Consider the following 25,127-nt stretch of genomic DNA (forward strand, 5'->3'; position numbering starts at 1 on the left):
TCTTCATTGCTGTCCAGCTGGGTGGGACTGCTCTCAGTTCCATTTCTATCTATCTAATCATAGCTAGAGAATCAACTGCATTGGCTTATCTTTCTGCTCCAGCACTGCTGCCTCTGGTACCCCCTAAGATCTGCCCTCGGACACGTCCTAGTTGTCACCTACATATCACCCCTTGTCAATGTCAATTTCCACTGACACTGATGACTTCTTTACCTCAACTCTCTCGACCCCTCCAGTGTCTCTAAATTATCAGACCTATTTTTGTTCATTCACGGGACGTGGACATTGCTAGTTGGGCCAGCATTTATTGCCCATTCCTGAGGCCAGACCAAGTAAGGCTAAAGGACATTGGTGAACCAGATGGGTTTTATAAAACAATCGACATTGGTCAATCCTTTGACATTTAATTCCAGATTTTTATTGAATTCAGATTCCACCATCTGCTATTGGTGGGATTTGAAAGCAGCTCCTCATGGCATTACCATGGGGCTCTGGATTATTAGTCCAGCGACAATACCATTGCACTCCTGCCTCACTGGACTGCCTGTCCCACACGCAGTATTGGATGAGCAGAAATTTGCTCCAACTAAATATCGGCAATTAGACCAAAGCCATTGTCTTTAGTCCCTACCACAAATACTATTCACTAGCCACTGACTCTATCTGTCTCCCTGGCAACTGTTTGTAGCCGAAACAGACTGGTATCAATTTTGGTATCAAAATTGACTTGAGGTAATCTTCCGGCCACATACATGTGCCATCACCAAGACCGGCAATTTCCACCTTTGTAACATTGCCCATCTCCTCTTCTGTATATCAGCTGGTGAAAATCTCCACCGTGTCTTTGTAACTTTCAGACTTGACTATTCTAATGTGCTCCTGACTGGTCTGTCACATGCTATCTTCTGACAGCTTGAAGTCATCCTAAACTCTGCTGCCTGCATCCTGAATTGCATCAAATTCCTTTTACCCATTTCCCTTTGGCTCCCAGTAAAGCAACGCCTCGATTTTAATGTTCTCACTGTTGTTTCCAATTCCATCCACAACCTTGTCCCTCCCTCCTTATTTCTGTAGTCATCTCTATCTTCACAACTCTTCGAGATATCCTTTGATTCTGGCCTCTTGTGGATCCTCGATTTTAATCGTTCCCTCATTGGAAGCCATGCCTTCAGTTGCCAAAGCCCTAAGCTCTGGAATTCTTTCCATGAACTTTTCCACCTTCCCACTTCACTTTGCTTGCCTTCATTAAAATACTGCTTGAAACCTACCTATTTGACCAAGTTTTTACTTGGCTTAGTGACTGTCTTTATAACGCTCCTGAAAAGTGTGTTGGGACATTTTATTACATTACAGATGCTTTATCAATATAACTGCTAGTTGTTGCTCTTGACAAGTATATAGAAAATTCAAGCTATATTGTGTCAAGTTAAATCTAGCTGAGATTAATATTTACATGTCTAAGATTAATGTTTACTTCAGGATAAGGAGCAGTAACCTAAGGTTACTGTACTGCCTTAGCAACCTAGAGGTTGTGACTTCACAATCCTACCAAAGGAAGTTTTTGAATTGTTTTTGATAAATTTAGTAATTTGTGATCAATAAAGCTGCTGAATTGTTTTAGAAACTCAACTGAATCACTCGCAACCTTTAGCAAAGACAACCCACCACTCCTACCTAGTCAAGCCAACATGCAAATTCAGTCTCACACTGAATGTAATAATCACAGACTGGTAAGCCTCAGTCATGTTTTAAGGACGCATTGGTGGTTGCTCAAATGGCTACGTTACCTTTCCTTACATTTCAACTTTTCTGACAGCACGTCGGTCCTGTTCTTCTACTCTGCCGCCATTTTCTTATTTACCTCAAGTCAGAATGATTCAACTCAATTGAACCACTGCAATCTGTGGACCTTTTGGAACTGCGCATTTATGAATTCCTAATTTACTAGATTTAAATAGCGATTGAAATGTTTTATTAAAAAGGTGGAAAAATGCAACTGCTGGAAAACAAATGCAGTCAGAAGCTGGAAGGGAAAGGTCGGTCCGCACTTTGTGGGAAACATTTACGAGAGCGCGAGCATCAGATATTGTGGTAATTTGATGAAAAGTCCCATCCAAAATGTTGGCTTTTCACTTGCTTTCGGAAGCTGACTAACCTATTGTGAATTTATATTTTTAAAATTTTATTTTCATTACCGAAATATCCAGCGCAATAGAGTTTATTTGCTGTAATGAAAATTTATTTATTTGATCATGGGATGTGGGCGTCGCTGGATGGGCCAGCATTTATTGCCCATCATTAATTGCCCTTGAACTGAGTGGTTTTGCTTGCCATTTCAGAGGGGCAGTTAAGAGTCATCCACATTGCTGTGAGATGGATTTGAGTCACATGTAGGCCAGACCAGAAAAGGACAGCAGATTTCCTTCCGTAAAGGACGTTAGTGAACCAGATAGATTTTTACAAAATGATTTCATGGTCATTAATTCGAGATTTTTATTCAATTCAAGTCTCACCATCTGCTGTGGCGGGATTTTAACACGGGTCCCCAGATCTTGCCCTAGGTCTCTGGATTACTAGTCCAGTCCAGTGACAATGGATAGTCAGACGCTTTTTCCCCCCGAGTGGAAGAGTCAATTACTAGGGGACATAGGTTTAAGGTGCGAGGGGCAAGGTTTAAAGGAGATGTATGAGGCAGGTTTTTTTTTACACAGAGGGTGGTGGGTGCCTGGAACTTGCTGCCGGGGGAGGTAGTGGAAACAGATACGACAGCGACTTTTAAGGGTCATCTTGACAAATACATGGATAGGATGGGAATGGAAGAATATGGTCCTGGAAGGGTCAGGGGTTTTAGTTAAGTCGGGCAGCATGGTCGGTGAAGGCTTGGAGGGCCTAAGAACCTGTTCCTGTGCTGTAATTGTCTTTGTTCTTTGACAATGCCTCCACTGGCCACTGCCAGTAAACCCAATAAACAGGCTCAATTTAAAGGGTGAAATAATTAGTCACAGAATAGCTATCCAAGCTTGCACACGGTTCTGCGAAGTTGCTTTCTGGAACTTTGTGCCAACCAGCGTTATTCTGAACAAGTTTGCACTGAACTAATGGAAAATGTGTAAACCTGTGCACATGCTCCACCTGGACAGATCTCACACCGGCTGTGCGTAAATGAACACTTTTAATACAAATCTGCTTCCTTTAAAAGCAGCAGCACTGACAGCAGGAAACCAGGTTTCACTCTGCACCATCCTTTCCAGTCTATGTCATTAAAATGAGGCTGTCCCCAGTGACTGTCGAGAAAGCCCTCTGTCAATCATGGAAAATAAATAAGGTTTTCCTACCTTTGGTCCTGGCATTCCTGGATACCCTTGAGGCCCTGGTGGTCCCTGATGACCCAGAAACAGAAATGAATTTATTTTTGCATGGAACGAGTTGAAATATTTTTAGATCAACATCCTTTTCGTAGCTCATGCGATCTGACTTTATGAAATCCAAAATGAAAGCACAACAGTACAAAACAGAAGCTGGCCAAGTGCAGGATAACAATGTCGATGGTAAAAGGCATTAAGCTAATCAAACACTGATGAACACTGTAAGCAATGAGTGGTTATTACTGTTCCCCAATAGGGTGTATCAAGAAGCTTACATTAAAGCCAGGTTATATACAAATGTTCCTCACTTTACACAGTGCATTAACACTGTTACTGATCTAAACTTCAGCACATCAGACAATTATTTACAATAGCCCAAATTCATAATAATACAGCCATAAGTCATAACAGCACATGCAATAACCCTCAGGAACCATCTTGTTACCGTCACAGTTAAGGTGGTGATCCTCTGTTGAGAATGCCAAAATTAAAGAAAGAAAATGTAAGGATAAACTTGTAACAGATTTAATTATTACTGCCGAATATTCACTTATTTCTGCGGGTGGATGTGTATTGAAGACACACTGTACACAGAAAGTATCCCTGAAAGATGGGTGGCTGGTTTTATTTACTCGGGCCAGGAATTTCCTCAGAACTGCTTCTTTCTCATTGCTGTAACTTTACTGGAAACGGAACTTGTGAATATAAACTGGGTTTGTGCTGGGCTTCCGATTCAGCAGCCCGGTCCTGCTACCTTGTGATCAATAAAACAATTCATGTGTAGGTGCAACAAAGCTCATGATGGCAAGTTCGCCTCCTTAGTGGCTGATGTACTGCGGAACACTTGTTGGAATTATAGAGTAGAGCCAGTTAGTTGTGGAGGAAAAGGCGATAAGGAGTATTTAGGATTTTCTTTGGAGCAGGTTCTTGATATTCTTCCTAAGTTGACCGAAAATGACCTACAAGCAACTTTCCGATTGGCCCAAAGGTGAACTTCAAGGACAACTGTAAGGGAGCACATCCCACAGGGCAGTGACATTACCTTTTTGTATATCAGATAGATGAGAATTGAGAATCTTTCAAATTAGGATCGATTTACTAACAGTTCTCAGCTGTGGATTCCTGCCCATTAGGAATAAGCTGAGATACATTTACCTGATGCGGAGATGCCGGCGTTGGAATACATTTACCTGGCAGGGGAGAGTCAATGATCTGACAGGTTGATCTCCCAGGCTAGGGTAGAGTCAATGATCACGGAAGCCGATGAGGTTTAACCGAGGCATTGCCTGATGCAATGTTTCAAAGCCATCTTGGCCTTTTGGCTAAGGTGAAGCATCAGATCAAGCCCAAGATGGGGTGCGATGCCTCATCTTGTCAGCTTGGTCTTGTGTGTCTCCCTGTGGGGACCATGAATTGGATTCAACTGGGATTTAGATTGAATAGAAATTTGAAGCAATTTACTCAGTGAGAGGATCTGTCTGCTTGGGCTGAAAACTCAAATCCAGAATCAGAAGTGAAAGGGTATTATCCAAAGTCAGGATGGCACCTAAGTGATCATTTTCAGCATCTTGTGATTTTGCATTTACAAGTATCCTCAATTCCAGAAAGGTAGATTCCACAGGCAAAGGCCATTGGAGCTTTAAAACAGAGATACACCCACAGGATTTTTTTAGATTTTCAATAACTCTTGTGTATTACAGGATAGAATTTTTGAGGATAAAATGTACTTAGCATCAACTGTTTTATTACAGTGTAAAAGCCCACACAGATGGACAGAAGCCTTCAAGATTGTCATGGTAACTAAGACATGAAAACACCAGCCAGGTTTTTTAAAAAACCAAGCTCTCTACAATAACTCCACTTCAAAATAAGTGTTTTAAAGTTAAGCAGTATTTGATTAATATATATGTCTGGCAATCTTTGCTCATTGTCCGAGTCAATCTAAAAGGACTAGCTGTTCTTAACATCACATCTGGTACCTATATCTATTGCTAGGGTATAAGCTCAATGGAAAACAAAGAAAGAAGTTGCACAATCATTTTTTAGCAAATAATATTAATAGATATGAAAATAGACCAGTATGATGAAAGATGGGAATATTAGAAGCAGAAGGTTACAGTCTTTCATGATCCCAATCTAATATTTGCATTCTGAGTTCATTTTGCCTTTAAAGCTAAATTAATCAACTAAAAGCTTTGAAGACACTGAGATAAAAAGAACTTCTTATATCAACAGATGTCTGAGACCACAGCAATAAACAGAAGAGCCAGAAATAAAATTGAGATTAAAATGGAGATACAGGGACCGCGATTCCACAATCTTGCTTTGCTGCCCTGACTATTTCGGCACTGACCTCTTCTCCTGACCTCACCAGAGTACGAGCTCAGGGTGGGGGGCTAGCTAACTTGCACAATTCTGACCATCATCCAAATCAATGGGGATGGATGGCAGTGAGGTTGTTGGAGGGTGGAGAGAGGGTGTGTAGTGCAGGAAGATAGAGCACTGACAAGCCATTTGGGAAGAAGGCAGCATAACTGACAGAAAGTTGCCAGGATGGTGGAAATCGGGCATCTCTGTAACATGGCCAGTCCCATTTATGCTTCCGGTTCCAATGGGTATGAACCCACAGCATAAAACCACTCAGAACCTAGGTTGGTTCTAAATTGACAAGTTCACTCAGAGATCCCATGAGGTGCGGAAAATAAAAATGACTGGCTGGTGCATGGGAGTATTTTTCTGAGGGTGTGGGAATGAAGCAGAGTAACTGGAGCTTTACTTGCTCTCTGTCTCTGGCCAATGCCTGATCTGACATGTGCTGTCATTGAGTGGCTGAAACGAGAGAAATCAATTTCCCTCGACTGACATTCTTTACCTTAACAGCAGAAAGAACATCTGCAATACGGAAACGGATATAAAATTAAACCATTCCTACTAAACACACGCTGTCCTACATCATATGTTTCATATGTGAAAAAGTTGTTTTGTGCAAAATCTCAAGGCAGTAGAGGGTTTGGTGCAGTTGCACTCACCTGTAGTGCTTGATGGATATTGCCATTGTAGTCTATTATCTCTGTTAGCCCTTGTTCTCCTTTCTGCCCAGGTGGACCCTAAAAGAGCACCATTACAGTCCACAGTCATTACGGGTCCACAGATGGAAAATGTATGACAACTGATCAAAGAATACTGAAAAATACAAAGCAACTTACTCTGGGTCCCATAAGCCCTGAATCCCCAGGGTCTCCACGGTCACCCTGGAACACAGAAATAATTATAATTCGCTTTCAGATCTGTGAGCACAAATAGTGTGACACAGGTTAACCCATAGGTGTGTGCTATAATTACAAAAAGATCTGGATCAGAACGTTGACTATGACACCATGTGATGGACAGAAATTTCATAGCAGGTGTATTGTATGGTGGAGATTGGGCAGCAACCGTCAAGAAGCAATCCCCATTGAGTGGTTCACTCGATAAATTAAAGTAGTCAATCTCAATGGGTTTCTGTCTTTGAGCTAAGCTTCATGCCAGCAACTAGTCCACAAAGTTGCCCATTTGGATATCTCTGGTTTCAGTTATCCTTAATACTCTTCAGAATTGTCCCATCTTAATATTAAAAAGAACAGAATTCTGGCCAGTTTGATTAACCCTCAAATTTTAACAATTTTTTTGCAAATATATAAATATATATATTATAAGCACACACTATATATATATATATATATATTCTATAACATATGCAATCAGGTTACAGCCTTCAAATCACCTCCATATATATATATATATATATATATATATAAATAATATATTACAGTTATATGCTGTAAAACGAGAGATTTTTCCTTTCATTTATTACATTATGGTGTAACTAAGAGCTGATGGCCCCTACACTGGAGGAATAGTGACTATGATGATTACTGCTAGTTTATCGATCAACACTGAACAACTTGAATGGAGAATTAGTACAGGGAATATTTTATTAGAAGATGAATAATTGCTTGTGCTATCCACAGCAAAATCTCAAGGTTAAGAATGCCAAATTTACAAACTCGCCAGTCTACCGGATAGACTGTGCATCTCAATCAAATACCACATCGGGTGGATTATTTATTGCACTGTGTTCCTGTCGGGTATTACATTTTAATGATCTGAGTACACTTGGGGTGATCTTTGACCTCCATCTAAAACGGGCAGGGTGTCAGCAAAGTGGTTGTGCTGCCTTCCCACAGTTAACATAGAGAGACCACAACCATATAGGGGTTCAGGGCCTCACTCCAATGCTATCAATGAGCTCTAGATGCCAAGTGGTCACAGTAAAGCCAGTGTAAAGGTTTAACATCTACACTGCCCATTATCAAATTGACTTCAATTTCCTGTCTCTGTAAAGAATTCTTTACTGAACCTATTGTTTTTAAACAACATCACGATGCAGTGACATAAATCTTAATGAAATACGTTATTGCACGCCTTGTTCATGACATCTTATGATGAAAATAATAGGCGGCATTTAATGCCTTCTCCCTTGGTGAGTTCGGTGGCTAGGAGAATTTAATCAGACATGAGGGTGTTGGATAGACATCGTGCCACCTTCCCATCTCTGACCCATTTAAGTCTGGGACGTAAAGGCTCATGGAAAGCCTTTCCACCCCGACATGTCGAGCAGGGCCTCATCCCACCATCCCTGCTATTGACCCATCGGCAGGCAGGACCTTGCAATGTCAGAAGTAAACCCTGTTGGGTTGCTTGTAGGCTTCCATGGGGGGCCCTTGTTCAAAGGTACTTAGTGCCTGATTGAGGAACCTGGTATTAAGAAGTGGGGGAGGGTGGGGGTGGCAAGGCTAAGAGCTATCCCCCTTGGCCTTGCTGCCAACACCTCTTCTTTTCTCTCTTGCCACCACTCACCTGTACCACTCACTCCCTTGGCAATCCTGCGCCTCAGGTGGGTGCATTACCAGCAGCAGCAACCATCTCCCTGGTGCCAAGCTACACACAGCTGCCAGCCTCTTAGTCTAGAAGGCAAGTGGGGCGGGGGTTATTTCTTCTTCTGAGGTGCTTGGTCATGGTGATGGTCTGTCACTGTCCAGTTAAGTGCCTAATTAGTATTTGAGTTGGCAGGCCTTCCAAAAGGTGGTGATGTAGGGCTCCCGCTAGCTCGCCAGCTGATGGGCGAGACCCCCCTTTGCCTACATCAAATTCCACCAAATGTGTGGTACCCTGGTTCTTCCCTAAGCAAAAAGCACCAAGTACATCTTTGTAAAAACAATGTCCTCTTGAAAAATTAATTCCTTGCTCATTGGAAAATTACAAAGCGTAAAAGTTACCGATAGTTCAGACATATAAGTACCTCATATCCAAGATACTTGCGGAGGGTCTAATGAGGTGATTCGTGGTGGTGGGAGGTGATTTGGTTCTGGTAAGTGTAAGGGAAGCAGTTATACTAGATAGAGTAAACCTTAAAGCGTACCAATATCAACATAAATCAAAGTAGAAGTCTAATTCCAATAGTGTGAATCTAAAAATATTAATGAATTAAATGGTAAAGGCAAAAAGAATCCCCAAAAAATTGCTAAATTTGAAGTGGACCAAATTAGATACTTGAGAAGAATTGGTAGAATGCACCCAGCAGATTTGAACTGGGTGAGGCAAGTGGAGGAACTATAGAGTTCAAGTATGTGGTTCTGAATGCAATGCATCAAGGTGTACCCATTCAAAGCCAAGATACCAAGCTTAAAGGCACTCCCACTGGACTGAAGCAGGCATAGAAGGAAAGTTCAAGATTACCTGCTAAAGGTAAAGGCACCATAGCCCCAGATGACCATTGGCTACTCTCCTCTTTGAGGGGAAGAGCTAACTGATGGTGATTTAACCAAGGATCACCACACTTCAAGTGAGGGGCCAGATTGAGAAAGTGGGCCTTCATGGCCACGTCACTACTTGGGCCAGCTGCAAGATGGCAACCAGTGTCCATGTAACAGTGCCCATGAAAGGCTTTTGGAAATCAAGTGCAGCATTTGAACTTAAGCATGTGGGCTTTCATTTGGGTGGTCTAGATGGCATCAAAACCCAATGCAGATATCCTGTACTGTGGCAGGAATAGACATATATCCTGATCCAAATACAATACATAGCTAAATATTCTACTTCATTGGATTCTGCAGGAGTCTTTTGTTCTTGCTGGATGCGTTCAACCATATTCACTCTCGTTCGGGTGGGGTCAGATTTGCTGGAGTGCAGGAAACATCAGGTGCATGAAGATGATCAGTACTTGGGAATTCCCCAAATGTGGTCAAGGTTCGCTGCAGCATTGGGGGAAAATGTCCAAGTTGCAGACATCACCAGTTTTTGGGTCATCAAATTTGAGGTGTTCTATTGTGGGTTTATGAAGCTGACGTCTTGCCAATCAAACCTACTGATTTTTCTTGAGGGTGTGATGAAGGAGATTATTTTGGGTAAGGCAGTGAAGGATGTATATTTTGATTTCATTCTGGCCTTTGATATAGTTACCTTGGAAGGCTGGTGTTTCAAGTATAAAGACAGGAGAGCTTTATTAGTGTCTTGTCTCTGTCAGGGCCTTTATTGAATTGCTGATGATGTCTGCAAGCAGAGGCACCTCATAGCTTAGTCACATGACTACAGAAAGCCAGATGTGTCAATCAGACTGGTTATATTTCAAAACCCAAACATTCACCCGTTCATGTCTGACAAACGATACAAACATCCTCTTTTCCTTGTGAACAAGGGACACTTTTGCATGCACAATCCTGGGTGACTGAGTTACCCATCATACACCTACTGTTTTCATGCAATAGCAACTGTTTGTTCTACTAGTCAGTCCTTGCATATGCATTGCACACATATTCTTTAGATTGTGCAGTTCTCTTAATGGTCCACGTGTGAATTGACATTGGCTGTATGTCTGGCTGATGTTCCTTGTCTGGAGAGTGTTGTTGTTTCGTTGCAGCTGTTATGAATATCTGGTGAGATCCCCTCTTCCTGACCAACTAATTGTGGTGAAGGAGCAGCTTCACTGTTTGAGCACATATACCTGTGGTTGTGCCTTTACATCTGGTTGAGTATTTTCAACTTCCACTTTGAGTTGTCAATGGTAAAACTGTGGGCCATTATTTTCTCTTGGTACCTTTGTACTGTCTCTGAAATTTGTTTGCTCAGATCTTGCACAGCTTGGTTCATTGATGACATTGGTTTATTGCGCATTTTCCTTGGCATATATTCATCTAGGATCTTGCCCTTTAAATCTTCCACTTCAACTCCGATGTGAACATTTTCCTGGAGAATTGAGTCATTTACCTTCAGCTCATGCATTTCATTGCACTGACGTGATCTATTTGAATATTGTCTCTCTCTCTGGAGCTGTGTGTTTCTCTTTCTTTAGGGGTTTTCTGTTGCCCTTTCTCTGTTTGCATGTTCAGAGTTACCTACCAAGCTTTAGACATGCTCTGGCTGAGATAAGTGCCAGTTGTGTCCCATCAATGATCTGAAACTCGAGATCTTTCTTCGTGCCATAGCATTGGGCTGTCAGACTGATTTGTCCTCTCGGTATGAGTATCGTGGCATCATATAGCCTCCATCTTACTTTCAGTGGCCTCAATTTCAGATCTCCATTTTCAGCCACTTCACACAGACCTGTGAAGGTCAATAAGTTGCATGACGCACCTGTGGCTATCTGCCATTTCTTGTTCACTTCATACAATGATGACCACAGAGGGAGAGTAACAGTGAAAAACCATTTTGCTCCGATAGACGTGACTGAACCAACCTGTTGCATCGTTTATAATTCTGCTCATCTGCTGATAGCTCTCCAGTGACCATCTGTATCGGCTTGTTTTAAGTCTCCAAATTCACATGAGTCTGCCAGCTGTGTTACTGCAGTCACATACTCTTCACTGGTCTCTTTTTCACCCTGATCTCTAGTGTTGAATACTTATCATTCATACATAACATTCACTCAGGTTTCAAATGTGCGTTCAAGGTGTTTAAGATCTCAAATGATTGATCTGTAGTTGGGATTAAAAGCTTACTGCCTAGATTGATAAATGATACAAAGCTAATGAAAGGTAGTTAGCTTCAAAACTGAACAGGATAAGATACAAGACAAAACAGATATTCCTGGGAATTGGGCAGATGACGTTTAATGTAAGGAAATGCAAAATGCTTCACATAAAGCCAAAAAATTCAGGAAGGAAATATTAATATTAATCAAAATAGAAAAAAATAATAGGTCTGAACACCCGCATTGTGACACTCCAATCCTACTTCCTTACCCAATAGTCTTTTCAATGCCATCTCACCTGACCTTTCTAATTAGGTCGGGCAGAATCTGGACAGTGCAGCAGCAGGTTCCCTCGAGCCTCATGTTGAGTGCAGCTCAGTCAGATATGAGGAGGCCATGGCCCTTTTTTATGACAGTAGCAGGTAAGTCGGGCAAGTTATCAGGTAAGTTAAGGGTCCAGGCAAGTTTAAAGGCCCTTGACAGGCCAGGGAGTAGGTACATTTTGAAGGTGGGTCGGGGTAGTGGATTTTGGGATTAGATTGTGTTTTGTTGTGCCTCGAGAGAGGTTTAGGTCTCAAGTCTCGGGGGATAAGGAGGGAAATCCTGATACTAAGGGAAGGCAAAGACTCCCAGGAAGGGAAATCCCATGGGAGGTGGGGGGGAAGGATATAGTCCATGGGGCGGGAAGCCTGTTGGGGGGGGGGGGTGGGGACGGGGAGAGGAAATCCCCTGTGTGGGAGTATCCTGTGGGGGGGGGGGGGAATTCTGTGGGGTGGGGGGGAAGTCTTCATGGGGGCGGGGAGTTGCCGTGTGAGAGTCCATTAGGCTTTCCATGGCATGGAGACAGTCCCTTGGGGTGTAGGACTATTCAATAGTTATCCGGACGTTTGAAGTGGCTTTAATCCTTTTTACTTTTTCTGGGTAACTATTGATGTGACACAGCCGGGACCATCCAAAGTTTGCAATTTAAGTCGTATTTTGGAAGGTTCCCTTGCAGTGCTGGGCAATTGTGTGTCAGGAATTTCATTGGGGGGGGGGGGAAGAGGTGGGCAGGGGGGGTTCCCAGTGAATCTTTGTGGTACCCACCAAGAACATTGCTCTGGAGCTCCGAAGTTACAAGACAATATGTATGGGAAATAGAAAAAGGATCTGGGAGCCCTGACTGACAACAAACTGAAGCGTTTGCGACAATACTTAGTGGCAGTGAATAAAGCAAATCAGATGTTGCGAAGTATCAAAAGGCCAATATTGAGCCACAGAAGTGAGGTAATCCTTTCGCTTTATAAATCACTGGAGAAAATGCACTTGGAATACTGCACGCGGTTTTAGCTGCCTCGGCAGACAAAGGATATTGCAAAGATTGAGAAGATATACAGGTGGGCAACTGGAAAGATTGAGGGGATGGGGAGGGACTGGATTGCAAAGAGCAATTCTATCAGCTGAGCATGTTCTCACTGTAATGGAGAATAGTGAGAGTTGACACTCATGTCAGCACGGATTCGTGAAGGGCAAGTCGTGCCTCACAAATTTGATAGAATTTTTTGAGGAGGTAACTAAGTGTGTTGATGAAGGTAGGGCAGTTGATGTCATATACATGGATTTTAGTAAGGCGTTTGATAAGGTCCCCCATGGTCGGCTTATGATGAAAGTGAGGAGGTGTGGGATAGAGGGAAAGTTGGCCGATTGGATAGGTAACTGGCTGTCTGACCGAAGATAGAGGGTGGTGGTCGATGGAAAATTTTCGGATTGGAGGCAGGTTGCTAGCGGTGTGCCGCAGGGATCAGTGCTTGGTCCTCTGCTCTTTGTGATTTTTATTAATGACTTAGAGGAGGGGGCTGAAGGGTGGATCAGTAAATTTGCTGATGACACCAAGATTGGTGGAGTAGTGGATGAGCTGGAGGGCTGTTGTAGGCTGCAAAGAGACATAGATAGGATGCAAAGCTGGGCTGAAAAATGGCAAATGGAGTTTAACCCTGATAAATGTGAGGTGATTCATTTTGGTAGGACAAATTTAAATGTGGATTACAGGGTCAAAGGTAGGGTTCTGAAGACTGTGGAGGAACAGAGAGATCTTGGGGTCCATATCCACAGATCTCTAAAGGTTGCCAGTCAAGTGGATAGAGCTGTGAAGAAGGCCTATAGTGTGTTAGCATTTATTAACAGGGGGTTGGAGTTTAAGAGCCGTGGGGTTATGCTGCAACTGTACAGGACCTTGGTGAGACCACATTTGGAATATTGGGTGCAGTTCTGGTCACCTCACTATAAGAAGGATGTGGAAGCGCTGGAAAGAGTGCAGAGGAGATTTACCAGGATGCTGCCTGGTTTGGAGGGTAGGTCATATGAGGAAAGGTTGAGGGAGCTAGGGCTGTTCTCTCTGGAGCGGAGGAGGCTGAGGGGAGACTTAATAGAGGTGTATAAAATGATGAAGGGGATAGATAGAGTGAACGTTCAAAGACTATTTCCTCGGGTGGATGGAGCTATTACAAGGGGGCATAACTATAGGGTTCGTGGTGGGAGATACAGGACGGATATCAGAGGTAGGTTCTTTACGCAGAGAGTGGTTGGGGTGTGGAATGGACTGCCTGCAGTGATAGTGGAGTCAGACACTTTAGAAACATTTAAGCGGTTATTGGATAGGCACATGGAGCACACCAGGATGATAGGGAGTGGGATAGCTTGATCTTGGTTTCAGATAAAGCTCGGCACAACATCGTGGGCCGAAGGGCCTGTTCTGTGCTGTACTGTTCTATGTTCTATGTTCTATGTTCTATGTTGACACGATTACTGAAACTGGACTAAAATAATGTGGATTGCAGCAAGTTGTTTCAAATTGTCGATTAAAATACAACCACAGGATATTTGATGATGATGGGGCCTCAGCGCCAGGGACCCGGGTTCGATTCCGGCCTCGGGTCACTGTCTGTGTATAGTTTGCACATTCTCCCCGTGTCTGCATGGGTTTCCTCCAGGTGCTCCGGTTTCCTCCCACACTCCAAAGATGTGTGGGTTAGGTGGATTGGCCATGCTAAATTGCCCCTTAGTGTCAGGGGGATTAGTTACAGGGATTAGTTACAGGGATAGGGCCTGGGTGGGATTGTTGTTGGTGCGGGATGAATGGACCAAATGGCCTCGTGCTGCACTGTAGGGATTCTATGAGTCTATGTCCTGTGCTTGAAGGGGGTTAAATTTAAATCTAATCTGGAGAAACAATGTTCCAATGAGTGAGTGATGAATCTTTGGATGGCCTTCCTAGGAAGGCAGTGAAAGCAGAAAATGGTGATTTGTTCAAATGCAAATGAGATAAATTAGTTGCAAAAAATAATATTTTGGGTTAGTATATGCGTAATCTGAGCCATAAAATTTGGTAACTAGTACGTCTGAAAGACTTTGAGCCCCTGGTTCCCAAAACTTATATGGCTGAAGGTTGTCCTCACCCCATGTCTGGGTTTGTAGTAGACTAATTGATAGAGATTGATTGGCATGATTCATCATCAACTCCAGCATTATTTTGGCACGCAATACCAGGCTGATAGGCAAACCAGATGGCCTTTCATGCTTTTTCATTTAGCAATTCGTACGCTCTTCTAAGCTGCAATATCAGTTTGCAACATTTGATCGTGTTATTTCTTGTTCTCTTTATTGTAAAGGTACAGGCATGACATTATTTTGGCAATAGGTCCCTCTGGATGAAAGGTAAAAAAGAGAGAAAACTGTGACTGTGGGAGAAAAGACAACCTAATGCTCCCCTTGAGAATTAGATTCATAGCCTCCAGATACGCGACTGGCTTGCTACCTGCTCCATTGTCGAGGCAGCTGTGAAATACCATGGGCTTGTGACTGAGGTTTGCAGACACCTTATTAATACAAGCAAAACCCTGCCAAAAAAATATAACCTGGCGAGGAAGGGGGGAAACCACATGCATGTGTCAAAATGTCTCAATAAGAATGAAAAGTGTGAATCTTTGTGGGGCAGAGAGATGAGGAAAGAACACGCTTGCTTCATAAATGGAAGCTGTTAAATGAACTTCAGTGTGTGCGTCTTTGATGAGTTACACATGCACCACATGCAAAAAAACAACTGTCTCCTTCAGAGTCCAGTGTAAGCGTGATGGATGAGTGAGCCCTAAGGAGTAAAATCTTTCATCTTTTTAAATAAACACTGGCTTACATTTTTGAGGTTTAATTCAGCCCTGCCAAAGGCCTCTTTCTTTTACTTGAAACAAGCAGATCATTGGGCTAATGATTTCTCTCTGTCCATTTTCACAGTGATTCCAGTAAATGTCTTGAACATGAGGGGTGCTTGTGGAGAACTGGACTAAGCCAAACACTTGTTCTGTTGCAATGGTCTTCCAAATAGAATGCGGGTACCATTCAAGAAGTAGTTGAATGTTGTAATAGGGAACAGACGGCAACACAGAGAGATTATCTCTTCAGCTGCCTTAACACTTGTTTCCTCTGCTCCCCTTTGCCAATTCAAACAATTCTACTTCCAGCCACCCTCGCTATCCTAGCCTGGAACTCCTACGTCTGTATAATTTTGTTTCTCTTTCTTCCCATGCTCTCTCCAAGCTCATCACATCCATGAGAACCCAAGTCCTCCTCCCTTGATCACCCATTTCCATTAAACTGCTAACCTTTCAATGACCCTTCCTGGTCCCCATGAGTTGTAATGTAAATGTGTTCGCTTCTCAGGGAGTTTCCCAGTGCTTTTAAATGTGCTGTCAGGAAACCCCACCTCAAAAAAACAACCTTTAGTGCATGAAAATTACTGCCCCTTTGTTCATTTATCTTTCCTCACTAAATTTAAATTCCTCCAATCAGGTTTCAGAACTTGAAATGATGCCAAGCAAATTCATGAATGATGTTCACTGGGCTTGTAACTGTGGCTCATTATCCTTCCTCATCCTCCTGGACCCCTCTGTAATCTTTGATGTGGTTCTCATTCTATCCGCCTACAATCTCTGGCCTGTTGACCTGCTTGCTATCACCGTCTTCACTTGGATCCACTCTCATCTATCCAATCTTGACCATGGCGTCCTCACCAATTCTTTTCCCAACTCCACACTCGGGAGCCATCCAACAATTGCTCCTGAAGTCTCCCTTTTCCCTTATCTAAGGTGGCATGGTGGCACAGTGGTTAGCACTGCTGCCTCACAGCGCCAGGAACCTGGGTTCAATTCCGGCCTCGGTTCACTGTCTGTGTGGAGTTTGCACTTTCTCCCCATGTCTGCGTGGGTTTTGTCCCCGGGGGTCCAGTTTCCTCCCACACTCCAAAGATGTGCAGATTAGGTGGATTGGCCATGCTAAATTGCTCCTCAGTGTCAGGGGGATTAGTGGGGTAAATAGATGGGGTTATAGGGATAGGACCGGGGTGGGATTGTTGCCGGTGCAGGCCCGATGGGCCGAATGGCTCATTCTATGTTTCTATACATTGATTCTTGCAAAATTGTCTACAGACAAGAATACCATTTTCCCATTTTTGTTGGATGATACTTTTCATATCCACCCGTGAATTGTGCACTGTGTGCTGTCAGATAGCTTCTCTGATGCTCTGTCATGATAAGTTACGATTTTCTCCAGTTAAACATTGACAAGAACTAAAGCCATCATGTTTGCCTTCCATTAAAACTCTGTTCTATCAACTGCTCCACCCACTCCCCATGCCACTGTCTCAGGTTGAACCCGACTACTTGCAAACCTTTTACACTGTGCTGAACCTCTGACCCAACAATGATTGCCTCTCTTCCCTCTATAATATGGTCCACCTCCATCCTTTCTAACACAGTCCTGGCACCTTAGCTCTAGAGACTCTCTCCTCTTCCTTATTTACATGCTGCTCTGGTAGCATAGATCATAGAATCCTGGTAGTGCAGGAAGAGGCCATTCGACCCATCAAGCCTGCACCAATTCAGCGTCTTACCCAGGCACCCCCCACCCTATCCCTGTAACCCCACACATTCACCATGGCTAGTCTACCTAACCTACACAATTTGGGAGACCAAGGAGCAATTTAACATGGCCAATCCACCTAACCTGCAAATCTTTAGACCGTGGGAGGTAACCAGAGCACTCAGAAGAAACCTACGCAGACACAGGGAGAACGTTCAAACTCCACACAGTCACCCAAGGCCAAAATTGAACCCGGGTCCCTGGATCTGTGAGGCAGCAGTGCTAACCACTGTACCACTGTGACATAATTGACAAACAAGGGTTCAACTTCCACATATAAACTAATGGCACCCAGCTCTACCTATTCACAATTTCTCTGCACCTCTCCTACCAAGGCTCCTTGATGCCACACATTGTCAAATACTGTCTTGATGTCAAGGGCAGTCACTCTCACCTTCTCTTACGCATCTCCCATCGACTACTGAAAACATAATCAATGCCTACCTTCTGACTCGGCTATTCTACTGCTCTCCTGTGTATTCTTTCCTCCATGTTCTGTAAATCTCAGTTCCACCAAAGCTCTGTTATCCTTAACCCAAACGAGTCCCACTCGTGTATCATACTGTCCTTGCTGACCGAAATTACTTCTTAGTCTGTCTCATTGATTTAACACAATGTGGGCTAAATTGAACATCCCACAAAAATGGGCACCAGGATTGCGATGACCTGTGCCTCTTGAATGTAATGCAGACAGGACAGCACCTTTGTGCTACCTGCTCATTTACATGATTTCAGTACATAGCCAGTGCTAAATATGCTATTGTTTTGCTGCATTTATCAGCAGGGTGCCCCAGAATTATATAAAGCACTGCTTAAAGAGAGCTTGCATCTCTTAAAGACAAGGTACATTTTGGCCAGTGCAGATGCTGGGAGTATAGTGGGAGCTGAATCTGACCTTGAAAAGACAAAGGTGCAATATGGAAGAGAGTAGCCATCCATGTTCTCTGAGGCTTGATGGAGAAGGTGGAAAGAAGGATGGTATGGTGGCACAGAAGAGCGAGACGGTGGCACAGTGGTTAGCACTGCTGCCTCTCAGTGCCAGGGACTCAGGTTCAATTCTGGCTCAAGTGACTGCTGTATGGAGTGTGCACTTTCTCCCCATGTCTGCGTGGGTTTCCTCCGGGTGTTCCAGTTTCTTCCCACAGTCCAAAGATGTGCGGGTTAGGTTGATTGGCCATGCTAAATTAACCTGTGTTGGGGGATTGGTGGGGTAAATGTGTGGGGTTACTGGAATAGGGCCTGGGTGGGATTGTTGTCGGTCCAGACTCGATGGGCTGAATGGCCTCCTTCTGTACTGAGGGGTTCTATGATTCTATGAGAAGGAGAGGTGTCCTGTATCTGGAGGGACCAGGAGTCCTTAAAGACACACATTGAAAGGATAGTGGGAGCAGATAGTCATGGAGGCCAATGAAACCAGTCTAGCCCCGAGGATCTGAACGTGGGCTAGGTCAGTATTTGGGTGGTCAAGGTCAGTGTTTGCATCATCGAATGCCAAACCCCACCAACTGCCTCAGTCACTCCTCAAATCACCACACTGCCAATATCAATAATCTCTATTCACCCGGACTCATTCCTAACATTCATATGCTTCACTGCATCCTCACATACATAACACTGCTGTCACTCTCACAGTTTGAACGCACTGCCAGTTATTCAACCATGACCATCACATCACTCTCAGATTGCATTCTTTCCACCTTCTCCATCAAGCCTCAGAGAACATGGATGGCTACTCTCTTCCATATTGCATCTTTGTCTTTTCAAGGTCAGATTCAGCTCCCACTATACTCTCAGAATCTGCACTGGCCAAAATGTACCTTGTCTTTAAGAGATGCAAGCTCTCTTTAAGCAGTGCTTTATATAATTCTGGGGCACCCTGCTGATAAATGCAGCAAAACAATAGCATATTTAGTACTGGCTATTTAGCACTGATGCACCTCCCCCTTTCCTCCAGTACAAGTTTGTGCACATCCAGAAGCAGCAGGAGCTCACTGCAGTGGCAGGAATGTTCTAACTTCCATGGAGGGGACAATACTGGCCATGATTGGCATGGCCATCGCTGAAGTCATGGTTGGTGGCATGAGCTGAAACCATTGAAGGGGATATGCTCCTCATACCAAGTCCTCTTTCTCACATCCCATCATCCCCTCATCTCACAATCTCTTTGGATATACAAGCTACAGATGATGCAATCAGGGACCTCTTCCTTTCCAACCTTCAATGATTCAACAGTGATGAAAATTGGTGGGTTCGATAACCAGCAGCGGATCTGTAGCACCATTTTCATGCCTGTCAGCAAATCTACCCCAATATTACACGTTGTGTGAAAGATCTTCTTCTCTCATGGGAGTTGCTTATTGTTTTCACAGTCATCTCCCTCCACAGAGACTGATGGTGTGTGCCTCCATCACAACTCTCACACAGACCTCCCTTCCTATAGTCTGATTTGAAGAGGTTTGTCCTGGCAAAGACACCATGCCATATGTGTGTTACTGATATTCCTGTCTTAAACACTGCCTGATCATCATCTAAGACCAGAAAAGATGTCCACCTCTCAACTTCAGCAAACAGCTTCCGAGAGAGAGAGAGAGAAAGAGAGAGAGGTGAGATTCGAAGCACTCACCAGAGAGGGATAAATTTTAAATCTGGATATTTGTCATGAGGTCAGAAGCTTATCACACTTCATTATTATTTAGCTGGAAGAAATGTGGGTATGTTTTCACCACACATACCTTCTAATAGACGAATTGGGAGCAGGAATATTGTCTCTCAGGTGTCTCAATGCATCCACACAGGAACTGCAGTGATTAGGTGTGAAAGACCTGGCCTTCTTCGAGCTCAACACAGCCTCCAGAAACCAAGGTAGAGAGTTAGATGATTTCCTTATGAAATTTTTGTGGATTAAATTGGTCCCTCATAGTTCCTCTGGAGCTGTCAGTCTAGACTGTCTGGAACTCCTGAAGTTACGTCCAACAAGCATGGAGGCTAATCACTGACCAGATTACACCTGCCCCTTTAAGTTAATAGCCTAAAATACTGGCAAGGCTAATGGAACCTTGGGAATTTAAGTCCCCAGCTAGACCTGTTCAAATAGGAAAGCTGGAATGCCTGAGGATTGTCATTATAATCAGAATTAAGCATTGCAGAAAGATGCTGAAGTGATTCTACAGGCCGTTGTTTGTTAGCCCTGGGAGTTTTTTCCTCTTCATTAGTGACACCATGATGAAAGGCAATAAACTCCTGCCTTTAAAAGTCTGCTGGGGCCTTCCTCTCAGATTTTTCAATGCCTGTTTTTCTGACGCACTTCATTGAGTATTGTTATTCTACCGGTGCTGATTTCCAAATGATGCTTGCTTGGCTCAACATAGATCAAGCCGCCTGAGTTACCCTTCCTTCTCTGCCACACTCTGTGGCTGGGGGACAAATTGCGCTGTCTGCGTGTACTTGCATGCACCTCAGAGTTCTGCTTATGGGTACTCAAACGCTGGTCAGTTTTACCATCAAGAGAACTGGTTCAGCTCTCATTTAACAGCAAAATGATTAAAAATAAAAGGTGAAAGATATTGCACTAATCCACTGCACAATTTGGACATTCTCCAAAGCTTTGCATTGTGCTGGTTGTGGGTGCGTCACACTCGGCATGAAGCTAATCAAAGTTATACTTGGTTTGATCTTATGTCCGGTACCTAAAGGTGCTTCACATCTGAAGTATGTCACACAATTTGTACTGGTATGAAGCTAAAAAGCTTTGTCTCAGTGTAACCTGTGTATTGCAACCAGTCTGCTGTAAAACCAATTAGCAAAAGGACCTTTACATCAAATTTAAAATAAATATATGCACACACAGAATGAAAATCTCATCCTAGACGCGAGTCCATGAATATTTATCTGCTATGGCACAGGGTTCTGAGTTCAACACCTGAAGGTGAACAGCTGGATTTAGCGCTATTAGCTTGCTTCTATCGGAGGTTGACTCTGCTGAATCCTCATCATTTTTTTTTAGAAAAACACATTCACAAAGATTTGTCATTAAAAGGTAAATCCAAGCAAAAATGAGAAGTGTCAGAGTAAGCAGTACGGACAGAGTGAGGAACAGCAAGAAATTTGGTTACAAATCTGTCAGCCAGTATAAATGGGCAGGCAGCAGAATGGGTACCAGAGTACTGAGGTCTAACTATGGAACATTGTGCTCTGTGACAAAGTAACAGGGTACTTAAGGTGAACCCGTAGAGAAGTCAGACAAAACATTTCACTCTTAGGGTAATAGAATTGTGGAATAATTTACCAGGGAAGGCCATTGATGTGAATCGGTTTAAGAGAGAGAGGGGACGAAAGGTACAATAGGGGATTTGATGTATAAAAATTGATGGCCTTGGTGGACCCAAAGGGTGTTTTCCTGTTCTTAAACAGATTCTACGTAGCTTTCTGTTCTGGATAACTCTGGCCATCTTTAACCTCGACAGCTCAGGACCAATTTCACCCCTACAAAGATTTTGAAGTCGCTCCTAATTATTAACCAATAAAAAGAAAAGTTCAAGCACTGAAGTAATCTACAGCACTGACCTTTACTCCATAGCGGCCTGGCATCCCTAGTTCACCTGGCTCACCCTGTTCCAGGTCACACAGCGACAGGTAAGGAAAAGCAGCAGAAGTGGAGCAGCAGGGAAAGATAAAGGTGAAACATTCAGTCATTTCGTGAACTTTGTTAAGAAGCATGGTTAATGGTATTTTCATATCAGTGTGCTATTTAAATTGCAATCTCAATTTCTGCAGATATACTCAACACGTTAAAATGAATGGGTTTAATTAAGTTGGAGTGCAAAGTCTCATTTTGATTTCTGTTTGGAGAAGTGGTACTTATTTAACAGATATTGTTGGCAGTGGATTTAGCAATAATGGAGATAAAAATTGAATATAGCCAAGATTCTTCTCTACATACCCTCCGAACTACAGGATATAAGTTATACATCTGTCTAATGTGTTTTTTTAAAACCCCATGCAGGGCAGTGCTGTCATTACTTTGCCAGCCTGTCCCATCTTCTATCCTCGGAGTCACAGTGAAATGTAGCTGGAGACCCGATGTGCCCTCGAGGTTGCAGTGAGGTCCCCTAGCTTTCTGGCGTTACAGTGAGGTACAATCTATCCCTCACCTTTCCTGGGTTGCAATAAGGTACAGAGGCTCCCAGGGTTTCAGTCAGCCACAGATGATTGATCCTTCAGTGAGGTACAGACAGCCTTTACAGACAGCCTTTCCCCTGAGGGTTACAGCGAAGGGGGTACGGGCTGTACCACACTGTAACCCTAGTAGTGCGGCCGGCTGTACCACACTGTGACCCTAGGAGGGGGACTGGCTGTACCACACTGTAACCCTAGGAGGGGGACTGGTTGTACCACACTGTAACCCGAGGAGGAGGACTGGCTGTACCTCACTGTAACCCGAGGAGGGGGCTGGCTGTACCTCACTGTAACCCTAGGAATGGGGCCTGGCTGTACCTCACTGTAACCCTAGGAATGGGGCCTGGCTGTACCTCACTGTAACCCTAGGAATGGGGCCTGGCTGTACCTCACTGTAACCCTAGGAGGGGGCTGGCTGTACCTCACTGTAACCCTAGGAATGGGGCCGGCTGTACCTCACTGTAACCCTAGGAATGGGGCCTGGCTGTACCTCACTGTAACCCTAGGAGGGGGCTGGCTGTACCTCACTGTAACCCGAGGAGGGGGCTGGCTGTACCTCACTGTAACCCTAGGAGTGGGCTGGCTGTACCTCACTGTAACCCGAGGAGGGGGCCTGGCTGTACCACACTGTAACCCTAGGAATGGGGCCGGCTGTACCTCACTGTAACCCTAGGAATGGGGCCGGCTGTACCTCACTGTAACCCTAGGAATGGGGCCTGGCTGTACCTCACTGTAACCCTAGGAGTGGGCTGGCTGTACCTCACTGTAACCCGAGGAGGGGGCCTGGCTGTACCACACTGTAACCCTAGGAGGGGGCTGGCTGTACCTCACTGTAACCCTAGGAGGGGGCCTGGCTGTACCTCACTGTAACCCTAGGAGGGGGCTGGCTGTACCTCACTGTAACCCGAGGAGGGGGCCTGGCTGTACCACACTGTAACCCTAGGAGGGGGCTGGCTGTACCTCACTGTAATCCTAGGAGGGGGCCTGGCTGTACCTCACTGTAACCCTAGGAATGGGGCCTGGCTGTACCTCACTGTAACCCGAGGAGGGGGCTGGCTGTACCTCACTGTAACCCGAGGAGGGGGCTGGCTGTACCTCACTGTAACCCGAGGAATGGGGCCGGCTGTATCTCACTGTAGCCCTAGGAATGGGGCCGGCTGTACCTCACTGTAACCCTAGGAGGGGGCCTGGCTGTACCTCACTGTAACCCGAGGAGGGGGCCTGGCTGTACCTCACTGTAGCCCTAGGAATGGGGCCGGCTGTACCACACTGCAACTGTAGGAGGCTGACTGGATGCACCACACTATAACTGTAGGAGTGAGAAGTACAAACCGTGGCAAATGGATTGCCATGTTGGCAAGTGTGAGGCCGTTTACTTTCGACATAAATAGGACAGAACAGAGAATTTTCTAGATACTGAAAAGTTAGAACTAGTGGAGGTCCAAAGAGGCTGAGAGATCCAGATATATAGATCATTAAAACGGCATGAAGAAATACAGCAAATAATCTAAAAAGCTAATGGAATGCTTGTCTTTATAGCTATAGGACAGGAATACAAGGGGGTAAAAGGCATGCTTTCACTATAGAAATCCCTAGTTAGACCACACCGATAGCACGGTGAACAGCGCAAGTAATGCACCCATGAAATGGTATACTGGCCTGTGAGGGAGTGCAGCTTATTTTTACCAGAAGGATGCCTGGACCCCAAAGGTTAAATTATGAGGAAAGGTTAAACCAGCTAGAACTGTGTTCCATGAAATTTAGAAGGTTAAGACATGATTTGATTGAAGCTTTAGAAGGGAACCAATGGGGTAGATAGTAGGGTACAGCCAGTTCCCCTCCATCATAATCACCAAAACCCCACTTCCCACTTGATTCAGAAGAGCTTGTAGCTCAAAACTGGGCCTCCATGAGGCAGTGTGAACTATCAGCAGTAGCAGGATTGTATTTAACCACAACCTGTAACCTCATGGCCCAGCATACCCTTCACTCCACAACTACCATCAAGCCAAGGGAGCAACCCCCGTTCAATGAGGAGTACAGGTGAGCCTGCCAGGAGCATCATATCTTAAAGTGAGGAAGTAAACTAGTGAAGCTGCAACATTTAGCTACACATTTGCTAAACAGTGGAAGCAGAATGCTCTGGATAAGGTGGAGGAATCCCACAACCGAAGGATCAGATCAACGCTTTGTAGCTCTGCCATATCCAGTCATGGAAGTTGGTGGACAACTAGACAATTAACGGAAGGGAGGCTCAAAGAACATCTGCATATTCAATGATGGTAGAGTCAGCATGAGTGCGCAAAAGACTTCTGTATTTACAACCACCCTCAGCCATAGAATCATAGAGGTTTACAGCATGGAAACAGGCCCTTCGGCCCAACTTGTCCATGCCGCCCTTTTTTTTAAAAACAACTAAGCTAGTCCCAACCGCCTGTGTTTGGCCCATATCCCTCTATACCCATCTTACCCATTTCGGTAATTCATCTCAGTCAATATTCCCATCATCGCAATCTCCAATTTTCTTTTGCAGTTTGCGGCCTATTCATTTAAGCATGTTGGCCCATAGCTACACAGGCACAATAAATGTATCTTTAATAATTAGTGCCCTTGTGATATATCAAGGAGAA

The 25,127-nt window shown here is 44.2% G+C and overlaps 1 protein-coding gene across 1 annotated transcript in view; it reads right to left on the reverse strand.

The window, feature by feature from the left end:
- LOC144508523 (uncharacterized) overlaps positions 1-25,127 on the reverse strand; it is a 628,622-nt gene that overhangs the window by 63,816 nt on the left and 539,679 nt on the right. The window contains exons 21-22 of the mRNA XM_078236560.1: positions 6,572-6,616; positions 6,395-6,472 (exon numbers count right to left, since the gene is read on the reverse strand). Of these exons, the coding sequence (XP_078092686.1) occupies positions 6,395-6,472; positions 6,572-6,616 (123 nt within the window). The remainder of the gene's footprint in view (positions 1-6,394; positions 6,473-6,571; positions 6,617-25,127) is intronic.

This window comes from Mustelus asterias, chromosome 1, assembly GCF_964213995.1.
Source record: "Mustelus asterias chromosome 1, sMusAst1.hap1.1, whole genome shotgun sequence".
In the NCBI taxonomy this organism is placed as follows: domain Eukaryota; kingdom Metazoa; phylum Chordata; class Chondrichthyes; order Carcharhiniformes; family Triakidae; genus Mustelus; species Mustelus asterias.